Source organism: Dipodomys spectabilis, unplaced genomic scaffold, assembly GCF_019054845.1.
Source record: "Dipodomys spectabilis isolate Male_0828 unplaced genomic scaffold, ASM1905484v1 ptg000096l, whole genome shotgun sequence".
Classification (NCBI taxonomy): Eukaryota; Metazoa; Chordata; class Mammalia; order Rodentia; family Heteromyidae; genus Dipodomys; species Dipodomys spectabilis.
The window spans coordinates 11,210,232-11,235,883 of NW_024870773.1; the positions used below are offsets into that span (position 1 = coordinate 11,210,232).

The 25,652-nt window shown below is 37.8% G+C and overlaps 1 protein-coding gene across 14 annotated transcripts in view; it reads right to left on the reverse strand.

The window, feature by feature from the left end:
- Mllt10 (MLLT10 histone lysine methyltransferase DOT1L cofactor) overlaps window positions 1-25,652 on the reverse strand; it is a 160,062-nt gene that overhangs the window by 53,815 nt on the left and 80,595 nt on the right. For 10 of the 14 annotated variants that reach the window (XM_042686311.1, XM_042686312.1, XM_042686310.1 and 7 more), the window contains 3 exons: window positions 19,127-19,222; window positions 11,687-11,942; window positions 6,811-7,380 (listed from right to left, as the gene is read on the reverse strand). In XM_042686311.1, coding sequence (XP_042542245.1) covers window positions 6,811-7,380; window positions 11,687-11,942; window positions 19,127-19,222 — 922 coding nt within the window. The remainder of the gene's footprint in view (window positions 1-6,810; window positions 7,381-11,686; window positions 11,943-19,126; window positions 19,223-25,652) is intronic. The other 4 variants (XM_042686322.1, XM_042686321.1, XM_042686320.1 and 1 more) reach the window with 2 other exon arrangements.

Below are 25,652 nucleotides of genomic sequence, written 5' to 3' on the forward strand. Positions count from 1 at the left end.
AGCAAAAAAAAAAAAAAAAGATTTCTAAAAAAAAGAATGGAGAGGCATAGGTGGCTCACACCTGAAATCCTAGCTATTCAAGAGGTGGATCATGTTCAAAGACAGCTCAAGCAGAAAAGTCCCCATGAGTCTCCAACTGACCACTCAAAAACCAGAAAGTGGCACTGTGGCTCAAGTGATAGAGCACTAGCCTGGAGCACAAAAAGACTCAGGGACCGTGCCCAGGCCCTGAGTTCAAGCCCCACAACTGACCAAAAATAAATAAACCAAATTATAAGAATCATATGCCCCATGCCAGTGGCTCACAACTATAATCCTAGCTATTCAGGAGGCAGAGAGCTGAGGATCACAGTTCAAAACCAGCCCAGACAGGAAAGTCTGTGAGGTTTTTATCTCTAATTAACCACCAGAAAAACCAGAAGTAGTAAGCACTAGCCTTGAGCAGAAAAGCTCAGGAACAGTGCCCAGACCCTGAGTTCAAACCCTACAACCAAAAAAAAAAAAGTAACTTTTGGTTTATGACCAGAAATCCATTATAACACAGAACTGTGTTAAACTATACTCTGCTCATGTTTAGGTACCTTGTATTTCTGAGACAAATAATGAACAAATGAAATGGCTTGTTTTATTCCACCCAATAAATACTAAAGTAAAAGCTGCCAGAATATAAGATATTCATATGGCACTCCAACAAAAAAGTGCCTTAAAAAAAATAGAGCCAAGTACCAGTGGCTCACATCTGGAATCCTAGCTACTCTGGAGGCTGAGATCTGAGCATCATAATTTGAAAATAGCCAGTGCAGGAAAGTTTGTGAGACTCTTATCTCCAACTATCAAAATGCTGGAATAGAACTGTGGCTCAAGAGCACAAAAAGCTCAGTACCAGCACCGAAGCCTGGAGTTCAAAGGAAAAAAAGAAAAAAGACCATGTAAGTCTTAAATATCAGTTTGGGAAGACCAAGGCAAAAACTGAGCCATCATCTAAAAACTAACTAGCTTGCCTAACAAATGCAAGTCTGAGTATTCAAACTCCCAGTCAGGAAAAGAAGATCTTCTTGAAGTGATTATTTTTAACAACTGTCTTATGAATTTGGTCACAATCAAAGGAGTACTTCTCCATAATCTCCTTTTGTAGCACTGATCATAATTAAAGAATTTCAACACTGACACTTGCCTGAAAAGCACGAGTTCCAACCCAGTACCACCAAACCAAAGAATAAGTTACTTTAGTAAATCATAAAATCTTTTTTTTTTTTGGGGGGGGGGGGGGGGAAGGGGGTCCAGTCGTGGGGCCTGAACTGTGGGCCTGGGCACTGGCCCTCAGCTCTTCAGCTCCAGGTTAGTGCTCTACCACTTGAGACACAGAGCCACAGCGCCACTTCCAGCTTTTTTCTTTTTTCCTATGTGGTGCTGAGGAATGGAACCCAGGGCCTCAGGCATGAAAGGCAAGCGCTCTACCACTGACCCACCTTCCCAGCCCTAAATCATAAAATCTTTATAACATAGAAAAGGATAGGTTCAACATGTCAATTTTTCCAAATGCTATTAAATACTAATTTTCATTGTTTCAAAACTCTAGGTAACTGTTCAAATCCCTAAAGATTATTGTATAGGAGGGAATTCAATCAAAAGCTTAATATAAAATTGAGTGTGGTGGCCCACACCTGTAATCCCAGTACTCAGAAGCCTAAGGCAGGAGGATTATGAGTTCCAGGGAAGCCTCAGGTGCATAATCTATTAACCAGTAATTTACAACGTGTAGCAATCACTTAAAACAAAACACTTCCTTTTATACAAGTCCCCATAAAACAATGAATGGGCCACTTAACAGAATATGTAACCAAATCAAATAAAGTATTTTACAATCCAAGCCTCTGTAAACCCATTCTCTGATCACTGACATTTACTGTAATGTGATCTAGAGACATTATAATAGATTATAATTATCTATAATTATCTATAATCTATAATAGATTATAATTATCTATATCTAAGTGTAAGTGTATACACTTGACTATATTAAAGTATTTTAAAACCCTCTTTCAATTTTTGGAAAAGGGTCCTGCTATGTAAACCCTGAATCCAAACTCAGGATCCTCCTATCTCTGCCTTCCAACTGCTGAAAATTCAATGCTTTTAACTATAGCAACTTCAAGAGAGTAGTATTAGGATCTGATTTGACTTTAACTCCTAGTTGTGACAAACAACAGTATCTGTCCTACCTAGATGAAATAATATCTGTACTATTCCCAACTTTCAAACACAGGTATCACCAATACCACAGGCTAAATGAGGTAATATTTTGTTCTTTTCCACTAAAGGAATTCTACAATGATGTAAACTACCAGAATTAAGTCCAAGACATATATCCTAGGAGAAAACCCATTAGCCTATTAAGTCTTACTTCTTCAGCCTGGCATTCAAGTCTCTATGAACTCATCCTACCCTATTCGATAAATATACACTGACTGAGATACTTTGCATTTATAATCTGATTCTAAAATTGTACAACTACTTAAAATATATATTTAAAAATAAGCCAGGCGGTAGTGGCTCACAACTGCAATCCTAGCTACTCAGGAGGCTGTGATCTGAGGATCATGGTTTATAATCAGTCCCAGCATGAAAGGCCATGAGACATTATCTCCAATTAACCATCAAAAAAGCTAGAAATGGAGCTGTAGCTCATGTGGTACATTACTAGCTTTGAGCAAAGAAGCTCAGGTACAGCACCCAGACCCTGAGTTTAAGACCCAGAACTGGAACGCACACATGTATGCTCTCACATGCTCATACTCGCTCGCTCGCTCTCTCTCTCTCTCTCTCTCTCTCTCACACACACACACACACACACACACACACACACACACACACACAATCAGAGAGAGGATACTGACATCTATGGGATAGGCACTTAGTGCTTAGTAATTATATTAATATTATTAATATTATATAATAATAATATATAATATATAATAATAATATTAATCCATTTAATTATGACCAAACCACTGTGATAGCAGTGAGAATATGGTGATGAACATTTCAGACATACTCCTTCACAATAACATCATGCCAACATGTGCTTACAAAGATCACCTTCACCATGACTAAATATTCACTGTCATTATAGCAAATTAATCTTTTCAGTGCTTCATGCAAAACAATCCATGGCAATGTAGTAAATACTATACATTTTCTACCTCCTACTTCTTTATATGAAGGGAAGTTTTCTGCTTCTAGCTAGTGAATTATTTCTCAATTTAAAATTTCCCCAAAGGAAAAATTAAATTTTCATATCTGAAGAATATATATTCTTTACAGTTGAAGTATTGGTTCAAATGTTCTCATAGATCTCCTCACTTAAAATATGACCGAGAAACTCATGGGGTTTGAGAACCTAATCAGTGAGCATCTGCTGAATTTTCTAACTACTCACAAATCAGGGAAAATGCACACCTCTACCACTCAGTCTAGTTTCTTTTCTTTTTTTTTGGAGGTGGGGGGTGGTCCGGTCGTGGGGCCTGAACTCTGGGCCTGGGCACTGTCCCTCAGTTCTTCAGCTCACGGCTAGCGCTCTACCATTTGAGCCACAGCGCCACTTCTGGCTTTTTTTTTTTTTTTTTTTTTGCTTATGTGGTGCTGAGGAATCGAACCCAGGGCCTCATGCATGAAAGGCTACCACTGAGCCACCTTCCCAGCCCCTCTAGTTTCTTATTCTACATAGTGAATAATAACATTTAGTGTTTCTTAAGTATTTAGCACTATGCTACTCAGTGTTCATCAATAGGTCCTAAGTCCTAACCTTACTATCATGAAGGAGGCATAATTCCCAAAGATAAATAGCATTTAGCCAAGCTTCTTCTACATAAATATAGATCTTTTACTATAAAGTTTATTATTTTTAAAAAATAGTCTGACTTAATCATAAAACTTTTATTAAAATGTATAAAATTAAAGCTTATGTCAATTTTAAGTAAGCAAAATTCTCTTAGTTTTAATAAAATATAATAATAATTCTCAGACAACTTTAAAAAATTCTTGGCAAGTTAAATTTTTCAGACACTAAGTTTTGTGAAATAGTATCATCTATAGGAATCCCCTTAATTAATGGATAATAGTAAAATAAAAAATAATAAAATACACATTTTTCTGCCACAAATGTATCATAAATGCAGTCTCCTGGAGGTAAGTACTATTTCTCAATGCTAACAATCTTCTTACTCATGTAACATAGAGAAAAGCCTTTTCAGGGACAGGAGCCAATAAATATTTTAATTCCTTTAATTTGAAGATATGTGTTTCAAATAAGCATTGAAATGTAACTTTTGAAATTCATGTTAACTTAAGATTATGACTGGAAACTACAGGAATCATCAAAAGCAAGTGTTAGGCTTAATTTTCTCAGTAAGATTATCTGATTATCACACCTCTTACTAAAAATAGCATGAACCTACTCTTTCCTGGGTAAACTGGTTTACACTTACTTTTTTTTAAAAAAATCATAGCTAAGGCTAATTCCTAAGATTTCTAGTCTCAAAGGAAACATATAGATAAAAATGTCTATTCAAATATGCATGGTATTTAAATCTGTTTAATGAACTTCTTTCTCACTGTAGTTTATTTCTCTCCCTTTTCAAACAGTGGTTCTCAATCAGAGGCAATTTCTAGTGCCCTGTGGGTGTTTAACAATGTTTAGAAATATTCTTTTGTTTATGTAGGGAAGGTGCTATTAGCATATATGAGTGAGGGTTATAGATTCTGGTGAACATCCTATAACATTACAAAGACAGCATTACACAAAGAGTTATCCAATCAAAAAATCAATGTCGGTATTAAGAATCTTGTTCTTGAACCATCCTTAATGCTACCAAAGAAACACTTCTTTTATGGTTTCCACTCTATTATGGAAAAAAGTCTGACAAATAGGTCCATGACAGTCACCAAAGCTTCCTATCAAACGCAGAATAAATTCCCTGGCTGTATCTTTTTCTCTTCTTTTTGAGGGAGGCAGAGTGCCATTCCTGGGGCTTGAAGGGCCTGGGTTGACTTCCCTACATGTTTGTGCTCAAGGCTAGTGTTCTACTACCCAGTTCCACATCCAGATCTTTTGGTGGTTAATTGGAGACAAGAGTCTCATGGATTTTCCTGCCCACCCTGGCCTTGAACCACATGCTCATTACTCAGCCTCCTGAGAAGCTAGGATTACAGGCATGAGCCATCATCTCCCATTGGCTGTACAATCTTAAGAAACACATTTAGCCGGGCGCTGGTGGCTCACGCCTGTAATTCTAGCTGCTCAGGAGGCTGAGATCTGAGGATCACGGTTCAAAGCCAGCCCGGGCAGGAGAGACCGTGAGACTCCTTTCTCCAATAAACCACCAGAAAACCGGAAGTGGCGCTGTAGCTCAAGTGGTAGAGCGCTCGCCTTGAGCTGAAGAGCTGAGGGACAGTGCCCAGGCCCAGAGTTCAAGCCCCATGGCCAACAAAAAAAAAAAAAAAAGAAAGAAACACATTTACTTCTCAAAGCCACAAAATCGGGACATTAAATGTTCTTTACATTAACTGTGGTTTTGTTTTTATTTTGGTAATACTGGGGACTGAACTCAGGAGCTCCCGCTTGCTAGGCAGGCACTAGCCACTCCTCCAACCCCTTTTCACATGGGTTTTGAAGGATAAGATCTTATTTTATGCCCAGGCAACCATGGACTATGATCCTGCTTATGCTTTCCCATATTGCTGCAGATGGCAGGTGCACCTTACTGTATCCATTGTACGTCCCCATAGCAGGGATAACAGGCATATGCCACAGCACCTGGCCACAGACAAATACGTAATCTCTTGAATTCTCACATCTGTGGTGGACTGAAATGATTCCTGTTGCCTAAGCAGCAAGGCTTGAGCTACTGTACCCAACTAAATGTTAAATGAGGCAAGAAGTACTTAACAGAACCTAACACATAAGAACAGTTATAGTCACTACTTCTCACATCTGATCTTCATATATATATATATATATATATATATATAAATTTTAAAACCAGAAGTGAAATTTACAATCAATATTTATTAAATCAATTTTATATCTAAGACATAATTTAATAGATAAATGCTGATGCTCAAATCAATTGTATATCTGTCTAAAATATGCACTCTCATTAATTTTTTAATTGACAATATTCATACCGCAACTTGCAGGCTATACAGAAAAATCCCAATGATGTGAATAATAACATATATAAAGTCATTTGTACTATATACTAATGACAAAATCATTAAATATAAAGCATTTTTGTTAGCTCCTGAAATAGAATTTTATAAATTTAAGTCATTTACACTTACTGAAAAAAATGTGCCAGAAAGAACTATATGTAGGAAATTACTTCAAAAAGTGAAAACTAAAGCTGAAAGTCAGGGAAACGGAACTTTAAAAAAAAAAGGAAGAAAGAATAAAGAAAAGCACTAAACCCAAAACAATGACTTTTATATCTTAAATGTGAATCCTAATTGGTGTTAAACACACAGTGCAGGTGATACAAAATGTAAGATCGAGATCAAGGTGTATCATAAGCAATGGATGACCAATGAACTATTTAGTATAAATATAGTTAACATCAGACTAGCGCCCAAACATTTCAACACCAAATTGTCTAATAATACTACATTTTTTCCATGAAGAGATTTTTTTTTAATTAAGAAATGTTATGTTAAGTACCACTAAGTATTATCATTAACAACTGCTTAAACCTTTTCAGGGTAAAGCAAGGACATATTGGTGGGAGTGAAGAACAACAATGGGCAAATCCCTACCTGAACCAACTGGAGATGAGCCAACACTAAGACTCTGTAAACTTCCATTCCTGAGCAATGTAGGAGATTTCTGAAGACTAGAGCTTGTTATGCTTCCTGCAGCTGATGCTACAGATGATGTTGGTGAAGCAGAAGAAACTGAGAGATGAGAAACATTCTCTTGAGTTTTGTTCCCTTTGGGTCTGCCAGGCCCATGCTTACTTTGTTTATTTCCTTTTCTTTTCTTTTCCTTTACAGTTTCTTCTTGTATGCCAGAAGTTTGAGCTCGCTTATATCCTGCTGTAGGAAGGCTGGAGCTACCCAAATCTGCAGGTGAATTTTCAAAGCTTTTAGGCTGGGAAATAACAGCTGAGGTCACAGGATGACCAATTAAGGAACTAAAACTATTTACCCCCCCTTCCTGGCTTCCAGACTCTCCTTTATGTACATCTTTGGTTGATGACGACTGTTGGGAGTGAGTGTAACTGTCATTACGCAGATCTGAGTCTGTAAAGCTCAAGAAATCCTGGGGAGACTGTACTGAGCTTCCAGAGGATGATTTTACACTGCCTGGAGTTCCTGAAAAACTGCCTGTAGTAAAAAACAAAAATGGGATAGGAAAAGAAAAAAGTTTGGATGCAAAAGTGCCATGAGCAGTAGACATGATACAATCATCAAAAATAGGTAGGTTGGGGAAAGAAAAAGAAAAGGTCAACTATAAAATTTAGGACACAAAACAGTATCACAAAGCTGGATTGCAAAAGGTTACTAATGAAAACAAGTTTATCTCTAAAATCACCTTTTAAAACACTCATTTTATAGTACTTGTTTACTCTTGAATTACAAGCTATTCTTTATAAAATTAAGATATAAAATGCACTTTATTTAACATACCTTTTATCACAGTATTCCTCAGTTCTTACCCAAAACATTGTGTGTTCTAGTCTGAAGAATAGCAAAGCCCCCTTTTCAATAGACATGCAGTAACACCTGACAAAACTTTAATTCTCCAAGGAATCTTCTTTTTCAAATACTGAATGTGTTCCCAATATACAGTAAGAATCACAACCTCTTTCCTGGTTTAAGACAGACCAGCAATTGCTATTATTCTGCTCAATTTATCCAAACATGGATATAATTAAATATCCCATCTCATGTCTAAGTTATTATACTCTCCAAGTCCAGTTTCCACAGATCTGCATAAAGAAAACTAGCCCTAACATTCTCTTACTGTTTTTGTAAAAGACGGCACATGAATGAGGCAGCTTTCATACATCTTTTGCACAACTGTTTATTCTTTCTCTCCTCACTTCTATGAGCATGATTATTTGGTGTAAGAACCTTCCAGCTCCATTTACCTGGTCAAAAATTAACATGGCCTGGGAAGAAAGAAACCAAGTCTGATCCTCCATCTCATCTTTATGAACCCACCTCGTGTTTGCCAAATGATGCAGACAAATGTGGTGACCAAATAGTATGTTCATAAAAGTAAACTATACATATTTTATCCAAAGTGCCAGTAAACAAAAGCTCAAAATTAAAATATTTCATTGGCTGGGAAGGTGGCTGGCTCAGTGGTAGAGCGCTTGCCTTGCATGCCTGAGGCCCTGGGTTCGATTTCTCAGCACCACATAAGCAAAAAAGAAAAAAGCTGGAGGTGGGGCTGTGGCTCAAGTGGTAGAGCGCTAGCCTTGAGCTGAAGAGCTGAGGGACAGTGCCCAGGCCCAGAGTTCAGGCCCACGACCGGACCCAAAATATAAATAAATAAAATATTTCATCAAAATAGAAATTTTGTTGTGTTAAATTTGTTGCACTGAATAGTCACAAGAAATCTCATAAATTCACCTCAGCATTTACAAAGATTCTTTTCTTTTCTTTTCTTTTCTTTTTGGGGGGGTGGGGGGTGGAGTTCTGTCTTTGGATTTGAACTTAAGAGACTAGGGCACTGTTCTTTTACTCAAGCTAGCGCCCTATCTACCACTTGAGCCACAGCTCCACTTTCAGCTTTTTTTTTTTTTTTTTGGGGGGGGGGGTGTTGTACATAATGTATTGGAGAAAAGACTTTCATGGACTTGCCTGCCCAGGCTGACTTTAACTGAATAACTAGGATTACAGGCATGAGCTACTAACACCCAGCTGCAGAGATTCTTTTTTTGTCACAAGAAATGTCTTTTAAAATGAAGTATTAAGGTCTGGACTTTTTAATGTCTATATTAATAGTTCTAAAACAAGGGTTTCAAAAGTATAATTGTCATACTAATTTATAAAAGTTGTTTCCACTACATGGGAATCTTCAGGACTATGTCTAAACAGAAAACGGTACATATTAAGAAGCCATCTACATTACATTAAAATAAGGATACTACCTGGTGGATGACAGGGAACTGGGTTTAGCTGGCGCCATCTTGTCCTCATGATAGAGGAGGGTGAAGTCCCACCCCCAGGTGATGGGCATGCCTGAACTCCTAGAGGCAGGGGAGGGGACTTGGACAATAGGTTACTGGGCCTGCCAATGAACTTGTGAGAATTTTTGGATTGTTTTTCAGATTTCTTTGCTTTACTACCCTCATGGCTCAGTTTCCTAATAGTGTTAAGTGCTTTCAAGGCTACAATGTTTTCTTGGGTGGTGTGTCTGCCTGCTGTCGCTGGTTTTCTAATGAAAACTCCTGATTCAACCTCTCAAAATGTGGCTTCTCTGTTTCTCACAACTGAATTCCAGTCTAACATCATCAATCATTATAAGGAAAATTACAATTTGCTATGTCATTAGCAGCTACAGAAAAGTTCTTATCCATTCTAATTTGTCACCATCTGTCTTTATAGTTTTTGCTTTTATATCTAGTATTAAAATTTCACATAATTTGTCAAATGGCTCAAAATATTTAGTATCTGCGATACTTTAAATGTGTATTTTTAAAATTTCACATACTGCCTCCCATTGGAAAAAATGCAACCAACTTCGTTCAGTACCTTATCTTTCTATTTCAACCTTTAAATTAAAAACTTAGAAATTAGTGTTAATAGTGAAGATCTTCCTTGTGGAAACAGTGACTGAATTCTAATACCACATTCCAAATGTGAATGAAGTCACATTTAAATAGCAATGTAGAACTGGGGTGTGACTCAAGTGGGACTAGTAAACTCAGCTTCTACCCCCAGTACCCAAAAAACGAGGGGGAGGGGAAATAATACCTGTAAATTTTAGTGAAATCAAGTAGTATATTTGTTATTTCATTTTCTAATTATTTGTGCTATAAACAGTGCACACACATGCACACACCACAAGACTGCTTCTTGAAAATCTTCCAGCCCCAAATGACTACCTGCTAGATTCTGGATGTGTTTATTATTAGCCGATGTTTCAACAGCAAAAAGAAGAGACAATTATCTTATATTCTTATATCCCCCAGGGAACAAAGAGTAAAAAAGAATGTATGGCATTTCTTCTACATATATTATATATGTTTGTGTGTGTGTGTGTGCATGCACGCACACATGCATATATGTAACCATCCTGGGCTTGAACTCAGGGCCTGGGTCCTATCATTGAGCTTTTTGATCAAGGCTAGCATTCTACCACTTGAGTCACAGCTCCACTTCCAGCTTTTGGTAGTTAATTGGAGATCACAGTCTCATGGACTTTTCTGGCAAGGCTGGCTTTGAACAGCAATCCTCAGATCTCAGCCTCCTGAGTAACCAGGATTACAGGCATGACCAACTGGTGCCTGGCTATTTACTAGTATATTTTCCTTCAACAGTTTTAACAGTTCTGTTTTTCAAAGTACTTATGTTCATGTTAAAATTATACAAAACAATCACACACACTGTAAAAGTAAGCTGAATTACTTGGTTTCCCATAAAACAGGGTTTGCTATAGAAAACATAGCATAAACATTTAATTCCCAATTTCAGCTAAACAGTATATGGAACATAGTAATAAAATAACTGTAAATATTAAAGAAGTAATTACTTATTTAATGAGTAATAAAATATTACTAAAATTCAATTTTAACTACGCATCTGCTAAATACATCAGCTTCACAGAAGATAGGTTGAACAAAATTCTACTCTGAATCCTACTTTGTAATAAATGCATTACTTGAAACCTACTTAGATCCCTGAAAATTTTTTAGTTGTTATTCACCTACTCAAGATGTAAATCTTAACTATTTTAATGTTAAATTAAGAAAGGCAGGTTGAAAACAACTTACAGCCACGTACCTGTGGCTCAAACCTATAATCCTAGCTACTTAGGAGGACTTCAGTTCAAAGCCAGCACAGGCAGGAAAGTTCATGAGACTCTTATCTCCAACAAACTAACTACTCAGGAAAAAGCTGGAATGGCACTGTGGCTTAAGTGGATGAGCGCTAGCCTTGAGCAAAAGAAGCTCAGAAACAGTGCCCAGGCCCAGAGTTCAAACCCCAGGACCAGAAAAAAAAGAAAACAACTTATAGAACCAGCACAAGTGGTTCATACTTGTAATTCTTGCTTCCAGGGAGGCTCAGACTTGGAGGATGTGAGACTTTCCAATTAACCAGCAAATTGCCAAACATGGATCAAATAGTAGAGCACCAATCATGAGCAAGCAAGACAGGCAAGTGAATTTTCAATTCAATCTAGCATTTAAGTCTATGTATACTGAATGACTTCTGTAGAGTAAAAGGAAGTGCTCTACCTTTCATAGCTTTTCTCCACAACTATTTAAGCATTAAACAGAAATTTTTACATTCTTACACAACTCATGACAGAGAAAAGTAAGAAAATCTTAACAAAACATCAAATTAGATATGCTAAAATGATCATTAGTTATAAATAAAAACTAAATTCTGTTAAAGAGTATAATCGCTGTGAACCATCATCAGAACAAGTACTATAACTAAACACCATAATTTATACCTTGTGGAAAGGGGCTAGTTGCTGACACAGTTGTTCCTGGATTTCTTCCACCAGCAGGCTTCCTTCCTCGTTGACCTGAGCTGTGAGCTGAAGATTTCTTGCCTTTGCCCTCAGATCCTCTAACTTCTGAAACATCTTTTCCACTAGAAGTATGTGCAGACACTTCCTGGAAATTCGCATTTGTAAATCTTGCCGTCGTATCTTCCAAGCGCTTCAATGATCCAGATATAGAGTTGTTGCTAGTGCTTGTGTAAGTCTGACATTTTGATTCAAAAACAGGGAAGAAAAAGAAAAAAAATAACTGATTACATTTGGATAGAGAAAACAATAAATGACACATAGATGATGATGATGATGATGATGATGATGATGATGATGATGATGATGATGATGATGGGTACTAAACTTGTAAAAGAAATATGAAAGTTTCAGTTCTAGAACAGAGACCATCTACGTAAGAAAAAAATCATGCAAAAACAAGTCTATACCTTTTTTAATGATTCTGGAGAAACCAAACAACACAGACTTTTCTCTTACAATGAGCTACTTACTATCTCTATGCCTACTACTATTTTTAAAGAAAGTTTATCTTGAAGCCGGGCACTGGTGGCTCACACCTGTAATCCTAGCTATTCAGGAGGCTGAGATCTGAGGATCATGGTTCAAAGCCAGCCCAGGCAAGAAAGTCCGTGAGACTCTTATCTCCAATTAATCACCAGAAAACCGGAAGTGGTGCTGTGGCACCCTGAGCTGAAGAAGGGCAGAGCCCAGGCCCAGAGTTCAAGCCCCACGACTGACAAAAAAAAAAAGAAAGAAAGAAAGTATAACTTCATAGGATAGTTATTTGAGGGTTAGACTGCAGAAATTAAAATAGCACATATTAGTCACATTTACTAAGTAACTCAAACACCAAAAGTGCTCGTTTTTCTTTTTTAGTGGTACTAGGGCTTGAATTCACTGCCGCTTGCTTGTTCTAACACTTGACCCACATCTTGTCCTTTTCCCTTTTAGGTCCTTTTCAGACCTCATTGTTTCAGATCTCATTGTTTCTGCCTTTGTACTTCTAGACAGCAGTCCTCCTACTCCCTCCCTCCCAATGTAGGTGCATGCTACTCTAGCCAGCATATATATTGTGATGGGGTCTTGCTAATAACATTCTGCCCATGCTGGCCTCCAACTTCAGTCCTCCATATCTCTATCTAAGCTAAAAAAAGACATCCTACAAAGTAAAAGATCTTTGCCATCTGACACGTCTAATTACCAGGATGTATAAGGAGTTAAAAAAAAAAATAAGGCCCTAAATAATCAAGAACCCAGTTAATAATTAAGCAAAGGAGACAGTTGTTCCTGTTGTATTTCTTAGAAGAAATATAAATAGCCAATAAATGCATGAAGAAATACTCAATCTCAGGCAAATCAAAACAACACTGAGATTCTATATCACTCCAATCAGAATGATCATCATCACCACCGCAGACCATTTTTGCTCCAGGAACAAGAAGAATCCAGTGACACAAAAGCAACACATTCTTGGGGGCGGGGGAGGAGAATGTAATAAAAAAGGAGAATCTACAAGAGGTTCTTGGGAACCCTAGAAATTACAGAGAAGCCACCAAAGCAGAAGAAAAGAAACAAGAAATCTGGAACCAGAGTTCAGCTCCCTTGGCTAAGAGCAGGGAACTAAGAAGATAACAAGGAACACTAAGTAAAATCAAAAGGGATCACCAAGTTCAGCTGTAAGGAAAGCAGACACAATCTGCAACCTTACTATAGCCTATGGACTCCAGCAGTGAAGACTAACCTGTGAGAGATTGAACTAAGATATTCATTCAGTGTCTCCTGTTATCTCAAACAGTGACAGGGTGTCACAATCTTGAAAGTTTCTTTCTGGGAGTCCAGGGTCCAGAAGCAATTACAAGTTTAACAACCCATGTGACATTTTACCATAGAATATAGGTATAAATCTCTTATAAGACACTGGGAAAGAAAGGAAAACCAGGTAGCAGAGAACAGCAAAATTTTAAGCTGCACTATCATGAAATAGAGGTTTCAGAGTACATAGTAGGCCAGAAAGCTGATGCACCTGGTCCTGGGTTATGAGTCCCACCACAGAAATTGCTTCAATACCCAATTCCTCTGGATAGAAATTGCGCAGTATGGAATGTGACACTAAGCTATCATGGCTCAAAAAAGCTCAACCTTGTCTTTGAGGCAATGTGCTACACTTGACAGTGGACGTCCCGATGAGCCAAATATTAGAAGCACCAAGCATCAGTTTAACTCTGAAGACTTTCCCCCATGTAAGGTCTTCCTTCAGAAGGAAGCAAAATCTTCCTATCTAGGTATAAAACAGCCACTTGTAGCCTGTAGAAGTCTATATATAACCACATATAAGTCTATACATAACAGACAAGAAAAAACAAAATTCGCATTTGTTACATGGAAGTCTACTTTGTTCCTTTATTGGCTCAAGTATTTTGAACATTATATTTGTTTGTATAGTTTTTTTCCCTTCTATTTCAAATAAAGACCTTTTAGTTTATACACTAACATAAATCTATCATCCCTTCCTATTTAATCTTATATTTTGCTTCTCCCACTTAGTTTTATCTGGGATTATACCTGAACCCATTACCTGTCTTTTAGTATTCTCTTTTGAATCAGTTTCATCCCTTTCTCCCATAGGCCCTCACCATTTATAACCTCTTATATCTATAAATGTAACTCTCCCCTTATACCCTGTTGCCCCACCTCCTAAATCTTCCACAGTATTCAAATTCATACATATGTAACTAGATAACCTGGACATCATTTGTTTCATTTTATGATTTTTCATGTTCTGCTTTCTGGGTTTTGTTTTGTTTGTATTTTTACTTTCTCTTTTCTTAAATTTTTTTCTCTTTTTCCCACCTTGATTGTTGGTATTAGTTGTTTTTTAAATTTCTTTTTTTTGTCGGTTGTGGGGCTTCAACTCTGGGCTCAGATGCTATCCCTCAGCTCTTCAGCTCAAGGCAAGCACTCTATTACTTGAGCCATAATGCCACTTCTGGCCTTTTCTGGTGGTTAAATGGAGATAAGAATCTCAGGGACTTTCCTGCCCAGGCTGGCTTTGAACTGTGATCCTCAGAGCTTAGCCTTGTGAGTAGATAGGATTATAGGCATGAGCCACCAGTGCCCAGCTTTAAATTTCTATGTATGGAAATAATTCTCATCTCCTTGTCACCACCACCACTCCCCAGCCCAACATAGCATTAACTAATTTCTTTTACTTCACTCCACCCACCTTTCCCATTAACTTTTTAAGAACTCAGAAACCCATTCCATATAAGCAAATACCTAGTAATATCCCAATGGAACTATCCCCTCAATCAAGAAAAATCTTCCTAGAACACAAAGATACACTTTGGGTCCTATAGTCACCTAAACAGATCAAAGCTGTAGTAATGATTTGTCTTCATTAGAACTTAACAAAAACACAAGAATATAGGTTGTCACTTATAATACCCTTTGAAAGCAAGCTTCCTCGCCCTGAGTAGAGAATAGTTTCATACAGTGTCTCTAGCACTGAATTCAACTATTTGTCATCCAAAACACACTCCCCCAACTCATAAACAATCATCCATCCAACTATTACCTCGATTCAACAAAGGTGCAAGAAACTGTCAACTCAGTATACAGATGGAAACCTCCATAAATCTTGAACCCAGATGTGCAAATCTTAGCAAATGATCGTGATATTGATGAATCAACAAGGCAATATATGGCCTTCAAAAGCCATTAATACTACAATAAAGGACTTAAGTGAGAGTCAAGAGAAAGGAAGTTGAAATGATGAGCTCAATGAAACAAATAGAATTGTTAATAAAATTGTTAAGAAACAAGTTGGACCCCAGGTCAGGTCTGAAATTCTCACTACTTAGGAGTCTGAAGTCTGAAAAAATTTAAAGCCAACCAAGCAGACAAAATTCAAGAGATTTTTATCTCCAATTGAGCAGCAAAAAGACAGAAGTAAAGATCTGGCTCATGTGGTAAAGTGCAAGCCAGGAATGAAAAATAATAATAGTAAATAAATGGGAATGTGTGATGCCCAGAGTTTAAGCAGTGGTACATCAAATCAAATAAGCAGATCTGTAAAACACTGGACACATTCCAATATAATATGAACAACGAAAAGTACCAAAAAAAGAAAAAAACAGCTGAATGAAATTTTAAAAGAGAATGCAGGATATAAGAGGAATTTAATAAAGATACAGAAATGTTGAAAAGAAAAAAATAAATAATCATGGAACTAAAGAGCTCAGTTGCCAAAGTCAAAAACTCAATCAAAAGTGTGGGTAACAAACCCTATTACACTATTTGTGGGACTGTAAACCAGTACAACTATTCTCAAAAACAGTTTGGAGATTCTTCAAAAAACTAAACATAGCCAGACGCCAGTAGCTCACCCTATAACCTGAGCTATTCGGACTGAGATCTGAGGATCACAGTTCAAAACCAAGCTGAGCAGGAAAGTCCATGAGACTCTTATCTCCAATTAGCCACCAGAAAACCAGAAGTGGCACTGTGGCTCAAGAGGCATAGTGAAATCCGGGCGCCGGTGGCTCACATCTGTAATCCTAGCTACTCAGGAGGCTGAGATCTGAGGATCGAGGTTCAAAGCCAGCCTAGGCAGGAACATCCGTGAAACTCTTGTCCCCAATAAACCACTAGAAAACCGGAAGTGGCGCTGTGGCTCAAGGGGTAGAGCGCTCGCCTTGAGCTGAAGAGCACAGGGACAGCGCCCAAGCCCAGAGTTCAAGCCCCACAACCAGGGGGAGGAGGGGCGGGGAGAAAAAAACAAAGAAACATAGAACTACCCTATAATCCAGCCATACTATTCTTGGGCATCTATCCAGACTATTAAAAGTCAGGCTATGGTAAAGACATTTGCCCATCCATGTTCTCTGCTGTACTATACACAATTGCCAAGTTACGGAAACAGCCCAGATGCCCTATAACAGATGAGTAGATAAAGAAAATATGGTACCTACACACAATGGACTTTTGGTCATTCATTAGAAAATGTCATTTGCAGGAAAATAGATAGACTTAAAACAAATCATGTTAAGTATACCAAGCTCATAGAGACCAACGGCACATATGTTCTTACATATGCAGAAGCTAGATGTAAAATACAACTAAGGCATGATTACATGCACAAGGCTTAATACCTTTATACACAAACTGACTAAAGAAGGGTATATTAAGGGGAAGAATCCAAGGCATAACTTCTCTGAACAACTTAGGTACTGTTTATCAAAATGAATTCCAAGAAATGGAAACATGATAACCCTGTAAGGTCCAGGGTTACATGGATTTATGGCCAAATTCCATCAGATTTTCAAAGAATTAATTCTAATACTCACAAACTCTTCCATGAAATAGACAAAGAATACTACAGAATTTATTGTATAAAACAAGTATTGCACTCATTGCAAAACCAGAGACGTAATAAAGAAAAACAATTATAAACCAAACTCACTGATAAGTATTAAAAAAAAAAAATCAGTAAAATCCTTACAAACAGGGGCTGGGAAGGTGGCTCAGTGGTAGAGTGCATGTCTTCCATGCATGAGGCCCTGGGTTTGATTCCTCAGGACCACATAAACAGAAAAAGCAGGAAGTGGCACTGTGGCTCAAGCGGTAGAGCGCTAGCTTTGAGCTGAACAGCTGAGGGACAGTCCACAGGCCCCGAGTTCAAGCCCCACGACTGACCAAAATAAAAAAAATCCTTATAAACAGAATTCAACAACACGTTTTAAAAAATGCAATATAATCAAGCTGATTTCCTTTCAGAATATGGTTCAACATATGCAAATTAATACCAATAAATAAATAAATACCACATAAACAGGACCAAGAATAAAAAAAAATCCCATGATTTCAACTGATGCAAAAAAAACCTTGAGTAAACAAAAAAATTCAGTATTTTTATATATTTATTTTTATAAAAGCTATGAAGAAATAGGAATGAAAGGGACATGAACTTATTAAAAGCTGTTTATGACAAACCCATAACCAACATCACATTAACTGAGGAAAACTAAAATCATTACCCTTAAAGTTTGAAATGAAACAAGCCTGTTCACTCTACCCATTCTTATTCAATGAACTACGAGAATCCTAACCAGAACAACAAGGGAGGAGAAAGAAATAAAAGAGATTCACATAAGGAAAGAAAAATCAAATTATCCCTAATTGCCAATGATAAGATCCTGTACAGTACTTAATAAATCCTACAGATTCCACCAAAAATCATCTACATCTGATAAATACCTTCAGAATTTTATCAGGATATCAAAAAATCAATATTCAAAAATACGTATCTTTTCTATATACTAACAATGAATAGGCTGAGACAGAAATTAGGAAAACAGTATCATTCACAATACTGTTAAAAACAATAAAAAGGGCTGGGAAGGTGGCTCTGTGATAGAGTGCTTGCTTTGCATGCATGAGGCCCTGGGTTCGATTCCTCAGCCCCACATAAGCAGAAAAAGCCAGAAGTGGCACTGTGGCTCAAGTAGTAGAGTGCTCACCTTGAACTGAAGAGCTGAGGGACAGCACCCAGGCCCGGAGTTCAGGCCCCATGACCGACAAAAAAAAATAAAATAAAATAAATAAAATACCCACATACTAACAAAGGAAGTAAAAGACTTATACAATAAAAACTATAAAACCTTAAAAAAAAATTGAAAAATAAGGCCAGGCGTTGGTGGCTCACGTCTGTAATCCTGTCTACTCAGGAGGCTGAGATCTGAGGATTGCAGTTCAAAGCCAGCCCAGGCAGGAAAGTCCATGAGACTCTTACCTCCAATTAACCACCAGAGAAGTGGAAGTGGCACTTTGGCTCAAAGTGGTAGAGCACTAGCCTTGAGCTGAAGAGCTCAGGGACGGTTCCCAGGCCAAGAGTTTAAGCCCCACAACCAACCAAAAAACATTTTTTTTGAAAAAAATTGAAAAAGACATCAGAAGATGAAAAGAAATATGCTTACGGATTTGTAGAATAATGTTAAAATGGCCATATAGCCAAAAGCAATGTACAAAATCAATGCAATACCCATCAAAATCCCAATATTATTCCTGATGAAATTACAGAAAGCAATCCAAAAATTCATATGAAGGTATAATAGACCTCAAACAGCAAACAGAATTCTATGTAAAATGAGTACTCCTGAAAGTATCATAACAGCAGACTTCAAAAACATCTTGGTACAGACAGACACAAAACAGACTCAAAAACCAATGGAACAGTAAAGAAAATCCAGGAATAAAAAAACTGACATAAAAGTACTAAGAAGTAGAAATCCTAATTATGTTTGTAGAGGTGGGAAAATTTTGAGAGATTAGAACACTGGGAATGAAAGCCAAAACATAGCTACTACATAAATCAAAACTTACTTTTTCTGTAGTAACAGTCAATGATGGAACCAATGCAGGTGATGGTTCTGGTTGCTTCTTGTGTTTTTGTTTGTGTTTGTCCTTCTCTTTATATTTCTAAAAAATAAACAGAAAATCTAATTTAAACTATAGCCAATATATGCAATACTCAATTATAATTCCTTGGTAATTTTAACTATTAATGATTATGTCAAAAAATAACTAAAATCCAGACACTGGCAGGTGATTCATGTCTATAATCCTAGCTACCAAGGAGGCTAAGATCTAAGGATTGCAGCTTGATGTCAGCCCAGAGAGAAAAATACAAGAGACTCTTACGTCCAATTAACCAGCAAAAACCTGAAAGCTGAGGCCTGACTCAGGTGGTAAAGTGACAGCCAATGAGCAAAAAAAGCAAGTGAGGACAAAAAACCTGTGGCATTAACTTCAAGCCTCACTACCCACAAAGAGAGAGAGAGAGAGAGAGAGAGAGAAAGAAAGACAGGAAGAAAGAAAGGAGGGAGGGAGGGAAGGAGGGAGGGAGGGAGGGAGGGAGGGGGTATAGGAGAACAAGGAAGGAAGGAAAGAAGGCAACATCCAAATGCCTAAAATTACATCCCAGAAGTTGTAGCCACATCTAATTTCCCTGTTCCACCCACCCTGGTATATTATTTATTCTACATCCTTTTTGTCCTCCTTCCCCAAGAAATTAAAGAAAAAGTATGTTCTTGCTCACATCTACTCCTCTTCTTCATAGTTAAGATTTTAAGAGTTAAGTGCTCTTTCCACGCTTACGCCCACTCCTTTTGTTTACTAACTTTTCTTGGTTTCTGCACCCAACCCACTTCACTGGAACTCTTCAACACTTCCTTATCACTCCAACGGCCATACATTTATATCCTCTACCTGAAGACTCTCTCATTTCCTCTGTAGATTCTTACTTTCCTCACTATTGAGGAAGGGAAAGAAAGCTCTTATAGTACAATGATAGAATTACAAATTTCCTTTTGTCAACCAATATTTATTTCAGGCTAAAATCACCAAAAGTTGCAAAGATTTCTGGCTAAAAAACTGATTAAATACAAGGCATCTGTCCAAATCTAAGATAGCTCCAAAAGACCTCTGCACCTTAGTAGACTGATCTACTCACAATAGAATACTGCAAAAATGCTAATATGTTATCAACATGGTTAAACTGGAAAATCTTTTATTACATATACTTGTAACACTTTTGCAAATCGTTCAACCAGGGGGGGGGGGGGGTGATTGTAAAACTCATAATGCTTCTTTAAATATAATATATATATATGTACATTTTTTTCTAACTTTTCCATTTCTCTTCCATTAGATCATACTCTGAAAAGAGCTGAGTGCCAGTAGGTGCCAGTAGCTCATGTCTTGTAATCCTAGCTACTACTAAGGAGGTTGAGAGCTAAGAAACATAGTTCAAAAGCCAGCCCCACTTGGAAAGTCCATGAAACTCTTATCTACAATTAACAACCAAAAAAGCCAGAAGGAATAGAGATTTAGCCTTGAGAAGAAAAAAGAAAAAACAAGCTCAGGGCAGATAGAGCCCGGACCTTGAGTTCAAGCCCCAGGACCAGCACAAGAAAAAAAGAAAAAGAAAAAAAAAAGGCTAGATGCCATGTTACACCCCTAAAGGGAGAAAAAAAATTAACACTGAACTCGGACAACACCAATATGCTAGACATATGAGTAAGCCATATGCATTTAAGCCAACATCTTGAAGGTAATTTCATGAGAACCTGAGTTGCAAATACTAAATCCAAATTCCTGACCCACAGACACTAAAAAGCAGTAAATGTTTATTATAGTTTTAAGCCACCATTTTAGAGTAATTTGTCATGTTACAATAGGTAAACCATACAGCTACAGATTACTCTGGGAATTTGTTATCAGGAGCAGATATTCCCCTAACAACAACACCTAAAATATACAGGGTAGATTACCATCAGTGGGCTGAGAGAACTTTCAGGAGAAATTAGTGAAAGCTTTATGTGTACTAAAGAGACTATTACTACCAACCTATTGCCTTAAAGGAAGATGTTATTGAATGCTCAGAAGAAAACGAAGGGGAAAAAATGAAAATTTTATCTTGGAAGAGATGTAGTTTACTGACATGTGTTTAGCAGGAAACAAGACCCTCAGTTCAATCCCACCACTAGAAAAGAAAAGAGAAAAGAAAAATGTGAAAGTGACACTGAGTCTGTACATAAAAATTTAGTAAGACTGGTAACATGAAAAATAAAGTATCTAATTAATGAATTGCATGATGTAAATACAAAGATTTCTAGGTTATTTTTTTTGAAGGTTGTCTAGTTTCTTACTGTTTACAATAAAATCAAGAGTAAAGAGATAACTTAAGGATAAACTACTGTGAAAAAGAAATCAGCCAGGTGTTAGTGGCTCATACCTATGATCTTAACTACTCAGAAGGCTGAAATCTGAAGATAACAGTTCAGAGCCAGCTCAGACAAGAATGTCTATGATACTCTAATCCCCAATTAATAATAAAAGTTTGAGTAATAGATAGGCTCAAGTAATAGATAGAGCATGTTACCTTTGAGAAAAACGTTCACGACAGCACCCAAATCCTGACTGTAAGCTCTAGGACCAGCACATACACAAAAAAAAAACTCATGGCTAATATTTGAAAATGATTTACTGGTTAAAATCTGTAACAACAAATAGTAATTTGTCAGTACTAGTATGTTAATTGCAATCATATAAAAATACCTTTAATTAAAAAGAGATCAGCCAGACACTAGTGGCTCATACCTGTAATCCTAGTTTAGCTACTAAGGAGGCTAAGATCTGACTTCAACTACAATTTGAAGCCAGCCCAGGCAATAGTGTGTAAAACTCTTATCTCTTAATTAATTACCCAAAAAAGCCAGAAGTGGAGCTGTGGCTAAAGTGGTAGACCACTAGTCTTGAGCAACAAAGCTCTGAGCCAGCACTCAGACCCTGAGTTCAAGCCTCACAACCAACCAAAAAAAGAAAAGAAACAAAAACCCTACACAGTAAAGCACTTGTAGACTAGAGGAGCACTATATTTGCATTTAATTTTCTAATAGTTTAGGAGGAGAAATCTACAAAGAATAACAGAAATACAGCAAAACAGTAGGGAAAAGGTGACTATGTAAACTTAACAGAGTAGCTGGACCTAATGACACATACTGAGACCGAGGTACAGGATGGCAAGTTCAAGACCAACCTGGACTAGATGTTTTAGAGAGACTTTTTCTCTAAAAGATACTCCTTCAAATGAAAAAGGAAAGGAAAGGAAAGCTAGCAAGGTAAAATATTCACAGTTTAGAATCTGGGTGAGTGGTATACAGGCAGCTATTCACAGTATATCTACCACACATCTAACATCACAAAATGAAACAGTAAAAGGAGGGTTTGAGGTATGGTAGAGTGCTTGCCTAGCATTTATAAATATGTGGATTCATCCTCCTCCCAATCCCCTATTCCCTGTGCAAGGAGAGAAAGATAGGGGGGAAAAAAGTTTAAAAGGCATACAATCTTTCTGCTTTATGTTCATAGGCCAAAAACTAAAATTGCTTATAAAACTCTTAGTGAGGGCTCGCATGCATGAGGCCCCAGGTTTGATTCCTCAGCACCACATAAGCAGAAAAAGCCGAAAGTGGTGAGCTGAAAAGCTGAGGGACAGCGCCTAGGCCCAAAGTTCAGCTCCCACAACCACCACCACCACCAACAAAAACCTCTTAATGACCCAGTCCCTTCACACAATTTAGCCAAACCAAGCACACTCCCACCACTGTTGCTCCCGTGAAAACCTATGTAGAATTCTCTTAGCTCTACATATGTAGAAGCAGAGAGCTTCAAAATTAAATGCAAGATTCCAAAAGGAAAAAGGAGTATCAAGTAATTCTCAATGCTAAAAACTTTCACACAGCACAGAGAATTAACCCTACATTTATTGGCAGTTTAAGTCCTATGAGCCACAGAAGAAAAATAGTCTAGTCTCTTCAGAGATGAGTGACCCAAAACAAAAGAGAAATACAGTCAAATCCACTAGGTTCACAAACACTAATCAAAAAACTCTCCCACAAATCTCCACTGTATTCAAATAGTGTTAAATTGGTACAAAAGTTCCAGCATCTGCTGCCAGCTACTAAAAAGAAACTGAAATCAAGGTCAAGTAAGCAGAAGGAACAAATCTCATCTCACTATAGTAGGGGACAGATGGGACTTCTGGTCTACCTGTTTGGGGACATTTCCATAGAAAGACAATCTCTTGGCTTAAAATGGTTCAACTTGGGAATGGGAATGTGGCTTAGTGAGTGCTTTCTTAGCATGCATGAAACTCTGGGTTCAATTCCTCAGTACCATATAGACAGAAAAGGCCAGAAGGGGCGCTGTGGCTCAAGTGCTAGAGTGCCAGCCTTGAGCAAAAGAAGTTCAGGGAAAGTGCCCATGCCCTGAGTTCAAGCCCCAGGACTAGAAGAAGAAAAAAAAAAAAAAAGATTGTTCTACTTGACAACTTTTAAACTTGAAAAAAGGCTTCCAAATGGCAGGTACAAAGAGAATATGTATCTCACAGAAACTATACTTCAAATTTCAGATTTTAAGCTTCTTGACATAAAAATATACACTATATCCAATTCTCTATGGCAAAGCACAATGACAAAAAACAACAATTTCTAATCATCCATATGATCACTGTATTGCTAAGCTATGACAATCAATGAATATGTAATAGTAACTAACGATGAACAGCCTATAAAGTAATTCATACATTATATCTCTGATACAAAACAGACCAATTACCACTGGTGAGTGTGAGAGATAAGTTTAAGGACCAAATTAACAAATATAAGATTATCTCAATGAAATAATAACCACTAATTTCTAAATAATGACCTACAAATTGGTCTATAGAAAGTCCTTTCTGAAGCTATAAACTTTCCAATATACCACATATTTTGTGACATCTGATATGCCTCTCTTTTTCCCAGCCCTTCACACATCTCACTCTATGGTACGGTTTCTTTAAACACAAAAATAGTAAATGTAAATGTCAAAGTAATTCCATTTTCCTCTAATCACTACCAGTTGTAGACACTGACTTTGCACAAGACATCTAGCCCCTCTATAAAAAAGACTACTTTGCAATTCTTAGACAGTTTTAAAAGCTGTCAAATGAGAAAGGGACAGAAGTGATGTTGGTTTTTTTAACCTTTTTACTGGTTATAAAGAGAATTTTTTTTAATGAAGAATCCTTTGAAGACTTTAGAAATTTTCCTTTTTAAAGACCATTGAAAGCTGGGTGCCAGTGGCTTTACTTGCAATGCTAGCTACTCAGGAGGCAGAGATCTGAGAATTTTAATTGGAGAGCGGGTCCCACTGTAAAGCTTGTGAGACTCTTATCTACAATTAACTACCAAAAAAAAAAAAAAAGATAAAAGTGGAGATATGGCTCAGTGGTAGAATGCTCACATGGGGGTAGGGGTGGGGATGGGGTGGGGAGGTGGGGGAGAAGGACTCAAGAGAAAGCAATTAGGCCTAAGTTCAAGCCCCAGGACCTTCACACACACCATGCACACACACAATAAGAGAGCACTGAAATACATTCCTAGTGATTTGAACTAGATATTGCTATTTTAGTTATTGTTACTTAATAAAACTATACACATATATGTAATGTACATCTGGATCTCTACCTCCAACAGTTCCTGACAATAGAGCTTTACTAAAAATTCATGCATTTTTATCTGGACAGGCCTTAAAAAAGAGCTAACACCTGGGGTCTTCACTTCTGTTACTTTTTAGTAAATTGAGACAGTTTCACAATGTAGCCAAATTCTTGTCTTCCTGCTTCAGCCTCCAAGTGCTAAGGGCTACTCATGATCACACCTAGCCTTGATGTAAAACTCTTAGAAAAAAGAAAGAGAGAAAGGGGGAGAGGGAGAAGGAGAGGGACAGGGAGGGGGAGAGGAAAAGGGAGGGGGAAAGGGAGAGGGAGGAGGAGGGGAAGGGAGAGGGAGGGAGGGAGGGAGGGAGGGAGGGAGGGAGGGAGGGAGGGAGGGAGGGAGGGAGGGAGGGAGAGGAAAGGAGGGAATATGAATGAATATCCAGGCCAGGGAGACAGACATAAGCCTGTAGTCCCAGGTTTGAGACAGAAGGATTACCTAAGTTCAAAGGCTGAGGGCCTGCCTAAGCATCACAGCAAGACCCTCTTTCTTATTAAAAATTAAAAAAAAAAAAACACTTAAAAAACATGGGTTGGGAAGGTGGCTCAGTGGTAGAGCGCTTGCCTTGCATGCTTGAGGCCCTGTGTTCGATTCCTCAGCACCACATAAGCAAAAAAGAAAAAAGCAGGAAGTGGCGGTGTGGCTCAAGTGGTAGAGCGCTAGCCTTAAGCTGAAGAGCTGAGGGACAGTGCCCAGGCCCAGAGTTCAGGCACCATGACCAGACCCCCCCCCCCCCCAAAAAAAAAAAACTTATAAAACAACCAACTAGGGCTGGGAATGTGGCTTAGTGGTAGAGTGTCTTGCTG